The following is a 15,448-nucleotide window of genomic DNA, read 5'->3' as shown; positions in this document are numbered from 1 at the left end:
CCCCCTCCTCTTCTCCCTCGGCCTCATGCTAAATCTCGCGGCGACGCGGGCAGGGCGGGTCCCGTACTACCCCCCTCCCGAGAGCGCGTGCTGCCCCGCCCGTAGCCGCGTCGTTACCTGAGGGCGCGGGCAAGGGAACTCAAACTGCTCGGGAAGCCCGAGCTCAGTCCTGCCCACTGGCTGAAGATATCCGGCAGACGCGGCGAGCCAGGGCCCCGATTACCCAGTAATGCAACCAGCAAAATGGCGACCACAACAAACCGGCCCCCCCCCCCCCCGCCCCGGACTCCGCCTCCCGCCCCCCCAACCTGTTTCCCCCTCACGTGACCCAGGGAAACACTCCGCGCCTGCGCTCAGAAGAGCTTACCGGGATCTACACGCAGAAAGCAACCAACCCCGCCCAAGCGCCGAAATCCACGTTACGGCTGCGCAGGAGGCAGCTAAGGTAGGAGCATGCGCTATATGACCGGATGAAAACGCCCGCCCCCACCACCACGCAAGTTGACCGAGGGCGCATGCGCCCTGTTGATCGAGGTCGCCAAGCAATCAGGGGCAAAGGGAGAGACTGATGAGTCTTTTAATAGAAAAACACACGTGTTAACAGTAGCAACACAGTCTCTCGCGATCCTGATGGCGCTGGGCTTCAGTTCTTCACCTTGGGGGGTGGCCTGTGAGAGGAAAGAGATGAGGGGACTCAGGGCTCATCACCACTGTGGGGCACTCCTAACAAGTATTGACTGGACCCCCTGCTCACCTGTACACACCCACGACCACAGCGTGGTCTCTTTCGTATGGCTCTAGCGTCAACTGCTCCTGGGGCTTCATGTTTTCCTGCTGCATCTTTTTCACTTCAGAGGCAAATACGGCCTCTGCAGAGGCTGTGGAGTCAATGCAGTTGGCCTGCAGAAGAAAGAGGATTTGAAGTCCACAGCAAGGCTTTAGGCTGCTTTCCCTTTTTTTGTGCTTCTTTAAACCAATAGAATTTGTTTTCATTGGAGACTAGGCTTTGGGAATGTAGGGAAAGACTTCGTTAGATAAATTTTCAATTTGGTTTGGATTGGAACAGGAAGCCTTCAACAGAGCCCTATTTTTCTAAAAGCCAGTGTTTAAATCTTACACTCCGGGTTTTTCTTTTTTCTACTTCCTCTTCTTTAACAATAGCAATAATGCAGCTGAGAATGCTAAAACAAATGCAGCAAAGGCTGCAGAAAACAATGGTGAATCTGGTTGAAGACAATGGAGAGGCCTCTGTACTTCAAAATGAAACATTTTTTAAAACGCATCCAGCATTTATCTGGTATTTATTTCACACCAGGTTCTGTTCTCAACACTCCATACATATTGAGACATTTAGTCCTTACATCAACATTAAAAGAGATAGGACTAACATTGCTATTTTGCAAGTGAAGAAACAGGCATATAGGTTAGGTAACTTGCTCAAAGACACACAGCAAGATGCAATTCAAACTCAAGATATTCAGACTCAGCGATCATGCACTTAATCGCTACAGTCTATGGCCTCTTTAAATTCTAAGCTTTTTACTTTTGTAGACATTTTTCATTATGTGCTATTTGATTGGGTGGCTTATAGGGAGCTGGGAATAGACTGACTGGATTGGGGGATGGAGGCCTCCTTGTTTTGACTGGCTGCTTGGCAGTTACAGATAGAGAAGATACTGCCACCCCATCTTAGGACTCCTCTAAGCCCCGCACCTTAATGGAAATCACAAAGTGTCCTCCATTACGCAGGAAGGTGTGGGCATTCAGGGCTACAATCCGCGTCTGGTCTGGCTGGGCCACGTCAGCAAAAATCACATCCACCATTGCTAGGGAGAAACAAGTAGCGGTTAAAAGCTGGATCCACTGGATTTCCCAGCTCCTCCCATGGGGCCTGTGCCCCAACACCAGCAGGTTCCTGGCAGAGTCTTCCCGGCCTCCAGTCTCACTTCCTCCTGTTGATCCCCCTCCCTCCACAGTGCCCCCAAGATGGGTCCAAAACCCACAGTCACACCATTCATTCATTCCTCTTGTAAACCATGTTGCCACCTACTCTGTGGCCAGCCCTGGGCCGGGCGTGGGGGACAGAGAGACGAGTCAGACCTGGACCCTGCCCTCGAGACGCTCCCGGGTCTGGGCGGGGGAGACAGACACGTCATCAAAAAGACAAGTGAAGGTGAGCACTTACAGGCAAGAGCATCTGCAGGATTGTCAAATGAAAACAAGCTGCAGGACAGAGGGTAAGGTATGAATGCACAGGGGAGAAAACTCACGAAAAGAAAAACCAGGGGGAATGCAAAGTAGTACTTTTAAGGCACAGTAATTAAAAATAAAATAAAATAAAATAAAATAAAAAACTTAAAAGAATGAAAAGATGGTGCAATGAAAACTGACTTTTTTAAAATCAGGAAAAGCAGACATCAAATTGTTCATACTGGTTACCTCTGGGGGTGGTTTATAATGCACTCCATTTTTACACTATGCTTCTGAATTTGTTTTTAAAACAAAGTTATTTACATTCACAATGGGCCCCTCTGGGCCAGGCCGTACTCTGTTTGTGCTTTCTGGGTTATGATCTCCCCAGACGGTGCTGATGAGGACCGTCAAAGCAGGCTTTTATGCATAAGTCAGGGGTAGTATAAAAGGTACCACACTTTGCAGGGAGGCAGGAAGTACTGGGGTGGGGGAGATTAGGGGGAGGGGCAGGAGATTGGAGGAAAGGAGGTTGGCCCTCCAGACATCCCAGGCCCTGAAGCAGGACTGCCACCTCCACAACCTCACCTGGCTCCCCCGACCCTTTTCATTTCTGCAGACTCAAGAGGCCTGTTCATCCACTCCAATTCCATCCAAATCAGGGCTCTGGAGGCCTCTTCCAGGAAACCTGGAGAGGCCTGTCCCACCCCACCCGAGCCAACCCCAGACCCCTCACCGATGAGCATGCGGTATTTGTGCGGGTGCCGAGCATCTTCAATGACGGGAATAATGTTGGTCCTCTTCTTGGCCAAGTTAATGAGGTCACGGCCAGAACGGTGGGAGAATTCAACTGCATAGACCAGACCGTCCTAAAATAAATCAAAGTCAAACAAAAACAACGATACTAGTTCTCATGTATGGAGTGCCTACTTTGGCCCATATACTGCATGCATCTCTTCAAATCCCCAAATCCAAACCCTACCATTTAATGACTTGTTATCATTTTAGATGAATAAACTGAGGTCCAAGGGTTATTCAATCCTGCTTTGCCTGATCTGAGAGCCCAGGCCCCCAATTCAGGCTTAAAATGAGGAAGCTAGGGCACAGAGATGACATCGTAACAGCTACGAATATCTGCGATGGGCCAGGCACTGCTCTTGGCACTCTACAGGATTTAACTCATTTATCTTCACAATGACCCTATTTTCCAGACGGGTAAACTGAGGCTCAGAGAGGGACAGTAACTTGCTAAAAGCCACTTCACTGTTAAGAGCCCGCACCAGAGCCTGGGGTTTTTAACCACTAAATTACACAGCCTACAGTCTTGTAGCTGAGTGAGGTGTCATGAAGTGCGATGCATGGGTGCCCCCTCAACAGGGAGCCTGTCCAGCCACACAGAAACACAGGCCCAGAAACTGACGTCTTCTGTTCTTTCAAGAGAAACCAGAAGACCAGATTTGGGGGGTATCAATTTTTAAAGAGGGCAATCAAATCAAATGTACTCTCAGCTCTGGGCCCCTCTATCACTGGTCACCCCGATACCCACGCCCCTTCCCTCCAGGCCGAGAACTCAGGAGTGAGGCTGAATGAGGCTTTGGGGATGATGTGGTTCAAGCCGCTCCTTTCACTCACAGGCACTGTGACCAGGAAGGGCCTGGCTCCAAGCCACACGGTGCAGAGAAGTGGCCAGGGCCTCTGACCTCCAGGCTGGCAGAGGAGGTGGCCTTTCCCTCCCTCCCACCCCTTCCTGCCCCCATCTGTCTACTCACCGGGCCTACGATATCAGAGACGTGAGAGACGGTGGTGCCCGAGGCAGCCCCAAGGTAGAGCACCTTGGCCCCTGGCTTGATGTGGATCTGGTCCACGCCGCCCAGGATTGCTGCCGCCAGCTTGGAACGGAAGGGGTTCCAGGCGCGGTACTCGATTTTGTCATCTCCCTCCTGGGCCGGGAGAGATGGGGACAGAAGTCAGTGCCAGGCTCTTCTGTAAGACCGCACTGCTCTTAACTCCTGGGCCCTCAAAAGGGACGGGGCGCCCAGTCATCGTACAAGAAACGAACGTGGGTACACATCTGTGGCCATGGCAGAGGCAGGGCCTGCCCTCTCATGGAGGTTCCTGACTCAGGGGCAGCGACAGGGACAATAAACGAACAAGATCATCCCAGGTAACAGCAAGGCAAGACCTATGCATTCACTCTATAAACACTGACCGTGCCCCTATGCTTAGGAAATGGAGAAACACAGTGAAGGGGACAAAGGCCTCGCCCTCGAGGAGCGAGGATACGCTGAACTAACACACATGGCACAATAGCTAGTGACGGGGCTAAGGAGAGAAGATCAAGCCAGGAAGGAAGATCTGAAGCATGGGGAGCAGGGCGAGGGCAGGTGAAAATGAGAAAGGGTGGCCAGGGAAGAGCCAAGGAGGAGACACCTGAAGCAGACCTGAGGCTGAGGGGCCGCTCAAATTATCTGGGGACGCACATTCCAGGCAGCAGGAAAGCCAGCAGGAAGGCGGTGAGGGCAGCTTTTGATAGACAGGGTGGTGCAAGGGGGCCTTGTGAGAGAGACAAGGTGACACCTGCCCAGAGCTGCTGGTGATGAAAAGGAACCAGCCATGCACAGGGCTGGGAGCAGAGTGTTCCAGGCAGAGGGAACAGCAAGGCTGTCGTCGTGGCTGGAAGACACTAGGTTAGGGGGACAGTGGGTGGAGACAGTGGGGAGGCGGGGCTAGAAGGTGCAGGGCCTTCCAGGCCACACGGAGGACTCGGGACTTTAACCTGAAGCCAGCGGGCCATCACAGAAGGTATCTGAGGAGCGGGTGCATGATCTGACTTATGGATTAAGATGATCCCCTGGCTGTCACGTGGAGGACAGACGGTGGGGACAGGGAGACCAGGCAGCCGGTTACACCGTCAGCTTGGGGCTCTGGTGGCTTAGCCAGGCGCCCAGGTCTCACCGAAATCGAGACTCTCTTCTCTCCGTAAACCGATTCTCCAGGGACCAGATTCTTGGTGACCAGTGCATCTTCCTTTCCTCGACAAATGAATACACCTGGGTGAGGGGATCAGAGCAGGGGTGAACACCCCGGTGGGCCACACCCCACCCCTAACCCCAGGGGCTTCCCTGCCTTCCTCACTCACCTTCATGCCGATGAGGCTCGACCATCACATTCTTCCCCGACTGGTTTCCTTTTTTTCCTCCCCGACCACGACCCCGGCTGCCACCAGACTGGAACCCGCCACCTACAAGGCAGAGATGCAGTGCGAGGGAGACCCCACCATGCTTCCCTCCCCACTCCCCAAGCCCAGGGAAAGCCCCCTCCATCACCTCTTCCTCCCCCTCCTCGCCCACGGCCCCTAAAGCCTCCGCCTCGGCCTCGGCCCTCGCCAAAGCCTCCACGGCCTCCGCCAAAGCCTCCACGGCCTCCGCCAAAGCCTCCACGGCCTCCGCCGCGACCGCCACGGTCACCAAAGCCACCTCGGCCACTGAAGCCGCCCCCACGGGGGCTGAAACCTGTGGTGGAAACAGAAACAAGAACCATCAACGGGGCCATGGAGCTTGAGAAGTTACTCCTACGCCGAGGAACTCCACTCGGGAGAGAAACGTGTGCATGCGGGCGCCAGGAGAGGTGCCCACATGTGTCCACAGCAGCGGAACAACGGACTAACCTGAGCGTCCATGAGCAGAATGGACAAATGAAAGAGGGACGATTCCCGACCAACAACGAAAAGGATCAACAGATCCACGCAACAGAGACATAAATCTCAGAATCATGGTAAGGGAAAAAGCAAGCCCTAGAAAACCACATCTAACACAATATCCTCTTTATAAAGGCCAGCAACAACTAAGAGGTGCTATGCGGTGTGGATATACGTGGTAATCCACGCCCCACCCGCCCCCAAAAAGAGGCAAGAGAATGATAAATGTGAAACTCACGATATTAGGCTTTGGGAAAGAGAAGTTATGGGGTTAGGATAGGGGAGGAAAACATAGACAGAGGTAGATTTACTGTCAATATTCTGCTTTTCTCGGTTGGTTAGTAAATGCACAGGATCTTGTTCTATTATCAATATTAATTAGTCTGAAGAAGACTGTGCACTGTGTGTGTACATGCACTGTGGCAGTAGGGTCCCCCGGGCCCTGGAAACTTCTTCATGCCCTCCCACTCCTGCCCTCGTGTGTGGCAGAAAAGCGCCAACCCCAAAACAGAGGGGAGGCATTCGACATCACATCTTTCCTGCTAACTGATCCCCCTGCTTCCAAGCACGCACAAGTCTCTCCCAACTCAGGAGGGAAAAACGAGCAAAACCCAAAACTGTCCTTTATGGATGGGCGACTGATCATAGCAGTTTAGGGCTTGTCAACAAGATGGGAAGTTGAAGGGAAAAGAAAACAGTCAGAGACTTTATTTTCATCACTTCAGGAGAGAGCAAACATTGTTCACTGAGCACAAAACAGTGTCTGAAGCAGACAGAACTCTCCTGGTGCTAACAGATTCAGTATTTGACTCTTCTGTGATGGCTTCAAAAGCTCTGCAGTACTTTCAGAAAACTGCATTATCAAACAATCGTTCGTGTGAAAATTAGTGATGGTTTAAAATGATGTCACTTGATGTAAACTATTCAATAATGAACTTTGCTAAAGTTTTTGCAAAGGTGCATTGTATTCCCACCATATGAAGGCTTCATTCGTTTTAATGGTGTTAGAGATGAAAACGTAGAACTCTGAATAGCTAGTCCTAATTTAGTTGTTAAAAATGAACGGTTTTCAAACTCCTACACCAAGAGTTGTTGACCTCTGGTCTCCCGCTCCCTCTGCAGTCTACTGCCCACACAGCAGCTGGTGACTGACCTTTGCAAAACAGCAAATCAGCTCTCATCATTCCCCTGCCCACATCCCTTCAAAGGTTTTCCATCACATTCTAACTGAAATCAAAATTCCTTTCTCCGGCTTCCAAAGCTAGAAATCGGTGGGTCTCATCCTTGCCCAGGGCTGTTGCTTAGATTCTCAAGTAAATTGTCTGGGGTGGAGGCCTGGGCATGGGGCTTTTTTTTTTCCGGTACGCGGGCCTCTCACTGTCGTGGCCTCTCCCGTTGCGGAGCACAGGCTCTGGACGCGCAGGCTCAGCGGCCATGGCTCACGGGCCCAGCCGCTCCACGGCATGTGGGATCTTCCCGGACCGGGGCACGAACCCGCGTCCCCTGCATCGGCAGGCGATCTCTCAACCACTGCGCCACCAGGGAAGCCCCAGGGGGCTTTTTAAAGTTCCCCAGGTGACTCTAACGTGCAGCCCAAACAATCACCACCATTGGGCTTGGCTTTTGCTGACTTTTCTGACCTTTCTCTATGTTGGGTCCCGTGCTCTTCCTCCCCAAGAACAAACTCGCTTTCCAGCTTCTAAACCTTGAGCATCTCCTGTTCCCACTGCCTGGGTCCAGAGGACATTGCTTGACTCACCCACCCCACTGCACTCAGGTCTCTGACCGAATGTTCCTTCCTCAGAAGGGCCTTCTCTGGCCACCTGACCTTTACTCTGCTTGCTTTTTCTTCCTATCAGTTATCATACATGGCATCTTAAGGATTATTACTGCCTGCCTCTCCCACTAGAATCAAGCTCCAAATGGACAGAGATGTTTGTGTGGGTCATCACTGCATCCTGCACAACACCTGGCGCAAAGTATGGGCTCAACAGATAGTAAATGGGCTGAGAACTCTTAAACCCTTGGGTTCTGTCTCATGAAGAAAACACCCTGTTCATTCAGGAAGCAGGTGATCAGATGGTGACCAGAGCCCCAGTCCCTCCCTCAAGCAGCTCAGGCATTGACTACAGGGAGACGGCCATGCCATTCATGACCCTAGAGAGTAGGGAAGGTCTGTGGGTATCCTGAAAAGTTCACCTGTAAGAAGGAGATATGGAAATAACACCGTGTCCACCTCGTAGAGTTGTAAAGATTAAATGACAATACACACACAATATGCTACCTCGCACACAGTTTGAATATATTATTCAAACTCAGGAGAATGAGTCCCTCCTCCTTCCTACTTAGGGGAGAAACCACTAGGCCTAAGAGACCCTCAACACAGGCCTGATAGAACAGAGACCCAGAAAGTGTGGGCACAGCATGGGGTACAGCGGGCATGATACTCAAAACATATCTTAATCCATTTCAGGTCCTGGGGTTCTTAGAAAAATGTACTGAAAGTACCCACTCTTCAGAAAAACGCACATTCACATACCTTTATCTATAAGTTTTGGCTGGAGGGTCCACAGACCCCCTCCCCGACCACAGTGTAAAACTGCTCTCCTGCCACAGCCTTCCCCATCTCAAAACTGGAAACTCTACCCCTCCAGTTACACACGCCAAAACCCTTCATTGTCCTTGACCCCTCTCTCTCACACCCACATACAAGCTGTTGGCTCTATCTTCAAAATATATTCCCTGACAATCTGTCAGCCAAGTCCATTGCTACCACCCTGGTCCAAGCCACATCATCTCCTAGTAGATGACAGCAACAAACTTCCCACTGATGTGTCTACTTTCACTCTTGTTCCCCTAAAGTCTTTTGCACACAGAAGCAAGAAGGATCCTTTTAAAGGTCTCAGTCAAGTCTGACTGACATCAGGTCCCCGCTCAAAATCTCCCAAAGGCTTCCTCTCTCAACCAGACTAAAATCCTCGCTAAAGAGCTGACTCCAGACAACTTCTACAACTTCTTATCCTAACACAGTGAGGGAAGGGTTGGGAAGGCGTATCCTCCATTCCTGGCACAATCAGAGCACAGGATGCCTGCAGGCTTGCCCGGGTCTCAGTGGGAGCCACACTGCCTGGCACTTCCTATTCCACCAGTAGATCCATAAACACTGAAGAGAAAGGGAACTTGAGAGGGGGCATGGACCCACAAATTCTGCCCCCGCCAGATGACCCCATCTCTCCACAGGCTGAAGTGTGGGGGGAAGGAAGGAAACAAGGAAACCTGTACTAGGAAACAGACCCTTTCAGTCATGGCAGAAGATTTCCCCAACTCCAGGGGAGCAAGTTGCGGGGAGGGGAGAGGGGCTCGACCTGATTTAGGAAGAGCTGAGACACCAGGGAGAAGGACCCTAATTTTGCTCCCCTTGAGAAGAAAGATAAAGATAACAATTAGAGAAAATACTATTACATGTCAAGCACCGTGCTATATGAGACGTAACTGCAAACTGTAACATTGTGTAAGTTTAAAGTGTACAACCTGTTGATCTGATACACATATATTGCAAAATGATTACCACCATGTGCTATTTTTTCTTAACATGCTCTCACTAAATTAGAACTGGGTGCCATTTTATTGATGAGATAACTGAGGCTCAGAGAGGTAAAGCCACTTGCCCAAGGTCATACAGTAAGTTAAGCATAGTTAGGATTGAAACTTTGAACTGAGGCCCTTCTGCTGTCAAAGCCAGGACTCTCATCATTCCACTAGGAGGGAGGTGTGGAGGGTTCATCAAAATCTCGAGTAAAATCGGAATGAATAAAACCACTCACGCCCTGTGATTACCTCCCTTGCCCACCCCACGATAATCCTATACTGGGCGTGTGAAGTTTCACCTCACCTCTCACCGCGAGTTGAGAATCACTAGGCCCAGGAGCTCCACTCCATTCTCAGGGACCCGCCCCCCTCCGGAGAGTAGAGAGCGGGAAAGTGGGCCAGGGAGGGCAAGCCGGGAATACTCATCTATGCCGGCCCTCTCTGAGAAGCTAGGTTTGAAGCCAAGGGTACTGCTGTTGCGGCAGCGACTGGGGAGCATATGGGGTCCTAGAAGACCCAGCCCCCGCACCCAAGACCGGGGGCTCTCCGCCTCCCAATCAGGACAAATCCCCAAATCCCACGCCCAGAGATCCAAGACCCCAGATGACTGGATCTAGATTCTGGTTCAGTACCCTCGACTGCCGCCCGCGGCCCAATATCCAAGACCCCTAATGACTGCCTCAATGAAACGAATCCCAGTTCAGGACACCCCCAATTCTACGCCCAAGACTCTCTACTAACGACCGTGACCTCTGAGAAGTCAATCACAAACCTCTAGACCAGGAACCCGAACCCCAGGCTGAGGTTCGATCACAGGGCGGAACCAAGCCCTCCCATCCCCACAAGAGACCGGAACAAGACCCCTTCCCCACAAGAGACCGGATCCAGGGCTCAGAATCCTTGCCCCCAGGCCAGGACCCCGCCCCTCCGTTCCGGCCCGGCACCCCGATCCCCGCCGGATCCCAGTCCTGAGCTCCGACCCCAACCCCGGCCTCCACCTGGCTTCATAGCGAGCGTGGAGCTCCACGGCTCAGTACTCTGCGGCTTCCCCGAGTCCACGCGTCCGGGGCTTTCGCACGTGGAAAGGAGCGCACGCGCGCGGCGACGTACACTGCGTGATGCAACCACGCAGCCCCGCCCCTCGGAGCCTCAGCCCCGCCCAGAGCCTGGTGTGCGCGCTGTGGGCGGAGATTTCTGCGCCTCTCAGGGCACAGCCCCCTCGACCGTCCTTGGAGCTGCCTTGACCTGTGCAGCGTTCGCTACTCTAAATAGGCTCCCCACTTCCCTTTTACTGGTGCGATCACCCCAGTAATCAGGGCTTATCCCCAAACTTTCGCACGGGCTATGCCCTCTGCTTCTCTTCTCTATTCCTAGTTAGCTCCCTAAGATTCCCTCTACACTCAAAAGCCTTCCCTGATCCATTTCCATCCCCAAGAACAAGGGCCGACTCTGGATTCCCATTCATACATTGGAAAACCATTTGTTGTGCGGCTGAATGTACCAGGCACTGTTCTAGGCACTGGGAATACAGTAGGGAACAAGACACACAAATCCTGGAGCTCATCTTCCAGTGGGGGAAACAGACACCAGACAAGTTATTAAAAGCACACTGAATGATAGACGGCAATAAGTGCTTTGGAGAAAATAACAAGCAGGAAGGGGGATAGGGACTGGTGCTGGGACGGGGGTGTGGGGGTGTGTGTGTGTGTGTGTGTGAAACTGCTTACGAGGTGGTCAAGGAATGCATCCAGTGACTTTTCTTAATAATTAATTAATTAATTTTTGGCTGCATTGGATCCTGTGTGCGCAGGCTTTCTCTCGTTGCGGTGAGCGGGGTCTACTCGTTGCGGTGGCCTCTCTTGCTGCGAAGCACAGGCTCTAGGCGTGCGGGCTTCAGGAGTTGTGGCACGTGGGCTCAGTAGTTGTGACTCATGGGCTCAGGAGTTGTGGCACACGGGCTTAGTTGCTCTGCGGCATGTGGGATCTTCCCGGACCAGGGCTTGAACCCGAGTCCCCTGCATTGGCAGGCAGATTCTCAACCACCGTGCCACCAGGGGAGCCCCATCCGGTAAGGAGTGAGGCATGCTCCTATCTGGAGGAAGAAAGTTCCAGGCAGCTAGGATTTTAGGTGAAAAGGCCCTGAGCCAGGAAAAGTAAGGAGGGTTGCAGAAACACTGAGGAATGTGGTCGAGACAGAGTGAGGAGGGAAGAGTGGGAGGAGATGAGGGCAGGGAGGTTAACAAGGCAAATTATGTGGGACCTTGGGGTGAAAACTTTGACTTTTACCCTGAATGAGATGGAGGGTCCTGAACAGAGAAGGGATATGATCTGACTTGGGTCACTCTGGCTGCATGTGGGAAACAGAGTGAGGGAGCAGGGTGGGAGCAAGAAGACCAAGGAGGGGCCTGCTGCAGTGGATCAGGTAGGAGACAGGATGGACCAGATCAGGATGCAGGCAGAGGAAGGAGGGAGGAGGGAGAAGATTCTGTGTAAATACTGAGAATTTTTTGGTAATTTTATAATTTGAATATTCATCCTCATATTCATTCCACAAAGCAAAACAAGTGCTACTAAGAGAAGTTACTAACAACCTCCAGGAGAATCCACTGGTCTGTTCTGTTCATTGTTGTATCACTTTGTACCCAGAACAGGGCCTGGCACGGAGTGGGTGCTCAGTAAATGTTTGTTGAAGGAACGAATGAACCTATGCTATCTTGAGTTCTCTGTGAAGGGTCTCAGAAACATTCCTGAAAATTTGTTTACATATATATTTTGTGTGTGTGCGTGTGTGTGTGTGTGTGTGTGTGTGTGTGTGTGTGTGTGGTACGCGGGCCTCTCACTGTTGTGGCCTCTCCCGTTGCGGAGCACAGACTCCGGACGCGCAGGCTCAGCGGCCATGGCTCACGGGTCCAGCCGCTCCGCGGCACGTGGGATCCTCCCGGACCAGGGCACGAACCCGTGTCCCCTGCCTCGGCAGGCGGACTCTCAACCACTGCGCCGCCAGGGAAGCCCTGTTTACATATTAAGATGGAAAATCTGCTGAGTCTATGCTGGATTTCCAGGAGCTATGTAATAATTCAGATGGCTCCAATTCAGGGTGATGTTACCTCCTACTGGTGGATTTTACTGTTTGCCTTCCAATTAAAAACGTTTTTTTCTCTAAAGGATGAAAATCTTCAGTGTACAGTGCAGACTGTATTCTGGAATCCTGGCACTGTCTCCTGGGTCTGAGGTATTTCACCTGCCAACTTGCAACCTGAAATGGCCACTACCAGTGAGTAATTAGGGGGTGCCTTCTGGTTTTGTGCTGGGGGCACAATGGTGACTGAAAGAGTCCAGGCTTCCTGGAGCTTCCAGTCCCCTGGTCCTCAGACAGTGGCAGCCCAGAGGGGTCAGGGCCAGAATGGGGGAAGTACAGGCAGAATGGTCAGGGCTGGGATGGAGGAAGCACTGAGGGCTTTATCGGATGTCCCCCATGTCCTCTGAACCTTCCTTTTACCTTGCTGCTCTGACCACAGCCTAGCTCTCCCATGAAGACATGTCTTTCCATGCAGCCCTTCTGAGCAGAGGCTGTTTTCTCTTCCTCAGCCTTCATCCCCCTGGGCCTCTAGATAGCGTAAGCTCCTCCGTGCTCCTCGTTGCTGCTTCTAAACCATTCTCTGCCTCTTCTCTAAGCCCCTAACTTTGAAGTTTATACGCAGCACCTGCTCCCATTCTTGTAACCCGCTTTATCAACTCCCAAGTCACTGCACCTCACTGCATCTTTTTAGCTCCAGGCTCACTGCCACACAAGCTGCTCCCCTCATAATTCTTGGTGATTTCCAAATTCAGGTAGATGAACCTTTGACCGTTCTGGCCTCTCGAGATGCCTTGTCTTCCTCTTCTCTAGCGATCTCGTCCTCCACCCAACACTTCCTTCCCACACTTAGACTTTGTGCTGGGGACACAATGATGACTGTGGCAGCCCCGAGATCCCAGGCCAATGGGGGAGAAAGGCCCACCCCCGTACAGTGGCAACCACAAAACCACAGCCCCTGCAGAGTCTCAGTTCCATGCATCTCACTGTCTTCCCATCACCTCCTGTCTTTCCAGCTCACTCCCTCTAAACCTATTGCTCCAAGGATCCTTCACCCCCATGAGCTGACCTCCTTTTCCCTGCCTCTCACCCGCTTGTGACCACAGTACTCTCACCACCCAGCCCGATTCCTCATCCAGTGTTCTCTCCTTTGCTCCCACCCTCAAACTTCTAACTTTATCTTTTGCACCCAATTAAGTCCACTCTCCACCTCCTCCGCACCTGCTCACTGGAAGCTGAATATGGATGGAGAAAAACCCACACCCACTGCCAGAGTGGGTCTCACTTCGGATTCACGACCACAAACCCAAGTGGGCCCTAATGCGGCCCAGCCATCCTATCACATGTCCCTAATTAATTCATTCTCTCGTTTCCTTTTTTTCTTAATAGTATGGGAAATGTGCTCATTTTAAAATGCCTGATTAAGGCATCGTTTACATACCATAAAATCCACCTATTTTAAGTGTATATCGGTCCGCACATTTTAGTAAATGTATAAGTTGTGCGCCCATCACCGCAATCCAGTTTCAGAACAGATCCATCATTCCATTTCATACAAATAAAACCAGACAATATGTAGCCTTCTGCGTCTGGCTTTTGTCACTTAGCATCATGTTCCAGATGGTTCCATGTATCAGTAGTTGGTTCCTTCTCATTGCTGAGGATCCATCGTATGGCTATACCACATTTCGTTTGTCTGTTCACCTGTCGAGCATTCGAGAGGTCTCCAGTGTGCAGGTTATTAATGCTGCTATAACCATTCACTTACAAGTACTGGTGTGGACAAATGCTTTCATTTTTCTTGAGAAGAGTCCCAGGAGTCAAATGGCTGAGTCACGTGATCAGAGTATGTTTACCTTTTTAAGAAATTGACACACTGTTTCCCTAAGCAGTTGGGCTCATTTTCTTGAAGGATTATTTTACGCCCTCTCTTCTCATCAGACCTCAAAACTTACTCTTTCTTTCTTACTCTTAGCTGATGACCTCGCTTCCCACTTGAATGAGAACATACAAGCAATCATAAGAGAACTGCAGTATCCTCCTATCCCCGTATCTACCAGGCCACGGCACCTGTTACCTCCTATGCCGTAAAAGAAAACTGTTTTTGTGCTCATACACTTCACTTCTGACACCAAACGTATCTCCACACCAAGCAATTCTCCAGTTCTCTGCAGACTCCACCTGCTGACCTATACTTTAATTCAGTTCGGACACTAACTACCCAGAGTTGCATCAGACCCCACAGGTTAAGGACGGAAAGGAACAGAGGAATTCACTTTAAGTGAGGTGGTTGTGGAAGCCCTCTCTAAGGTAGCAACATGTAAGTGGACATTTGAAGGATGAGAAGCATCTAGTCATGTGATGACAGCTTGTCGCAAAGGAATGAAGTGAAAAATTTTGGCATGTTCAATACCCTGAAAGATCAGGTTCCCAGATCGTAGTTAGCAGGAAGGACAGTGATAGATGAGTCAGAAGAGGTTAACAGGGGCCTTGTAGGACAAGGTGAAGGAATTTGATTTTATGACAAGATAAATTTATAGCCAGTGGTCCTATTTATATGTAAAGAAGAGTCATCTAGTGGCTGTGAGGATGAATTACAGGCAGGGAAGAGCAGATGGTACGCTACTGTTGACATGAGTGAGGATGGTGGTGACAGTGGGCACAATAAGAAAGACAGATTTCAGGTGTGTTTTGATACCATCCAGAAAGATTTGTTGATGAACTGAATAGATGGCAAAGGGGAGGGAAGAAGCAAGAACAATTCCCCATTTTCTGGCTGCTAGACTGAGGATTGGTAAAATGCTATTCACTGAGGTAGGGAAGACGACTGCAGGCAGGGCACAAGACAGGTTTCAAAGGGAAGAGAGACTTCAATTTTTGACTTGTAGTTTGGATGA

General features: G+C 51.0%; 1 protein-coding gene across 2 annotated transcripts; it reads right to left on the bottom strand.

The window, feature by feature from the left end:
* Positions 1 to 563: 563 nt before the first annotated feature.
* FBL (fibrillarin) lies at positions 564 to 10,498 on the bottom strand. 2 transcript variants are annotated; one of them, XM_065898786.1, is made up of 9 exons: positions 10,474 to 10,498; positions 5,517 to 5,702; positions 5,330 to 5,431; positions 5,146 to 5,240; positions 3,960 to 4,130; positions 2,927 to 3,059; positions 1,714 to 1,826; positions 755 to 900; positions 564 to 668 (listed from the first exon to the last, which is right to left on the bottom strand). In XM_065898786.1, exons 1-9 carry the CDS (start codon positions 10,481 to 10,483, stop codon positions 644 to 646), a joined length of 981 nt encoding a protein of 326 aa, XP_065754858.1. In that variant the 5' UTR covers positions 10,484 to 10,498; the 3' UTR covers positions 564 to 643. The 2 variants fall into 2 exon arrangements, with proteins under 2 accessions (XP_065754858.1, XP_065754857.1); XM_065898785.1 differs by having other exon boundaries at positions 5,463 to 5,702; positions 10,474 to 10,483.
* Positions 10,499 to 15,448: the final 4,950 nt, after the last annotated feature.

Source organism: Phocoena phocoena, chromosome 20 (assembly GCF_963924675.1).
Source record: "Phocoena phocoena chromosome 20, mPhoPho1.1, whole genome shotgun sequence".
In the NCBI taxonomy this organism is placed as follows: domain Eukaryota; kingdom Metazoa; phylum Chordata; class Mammalia; order Artiodactyla; family Phocoenidae; genus Phocoena; species Phocoena phocoena.
The sequence above is the reverse complement of the archived record's forward strand: the minus strand, read 5'-3'. Positions and strand labels throughout refer to the sequence as shown.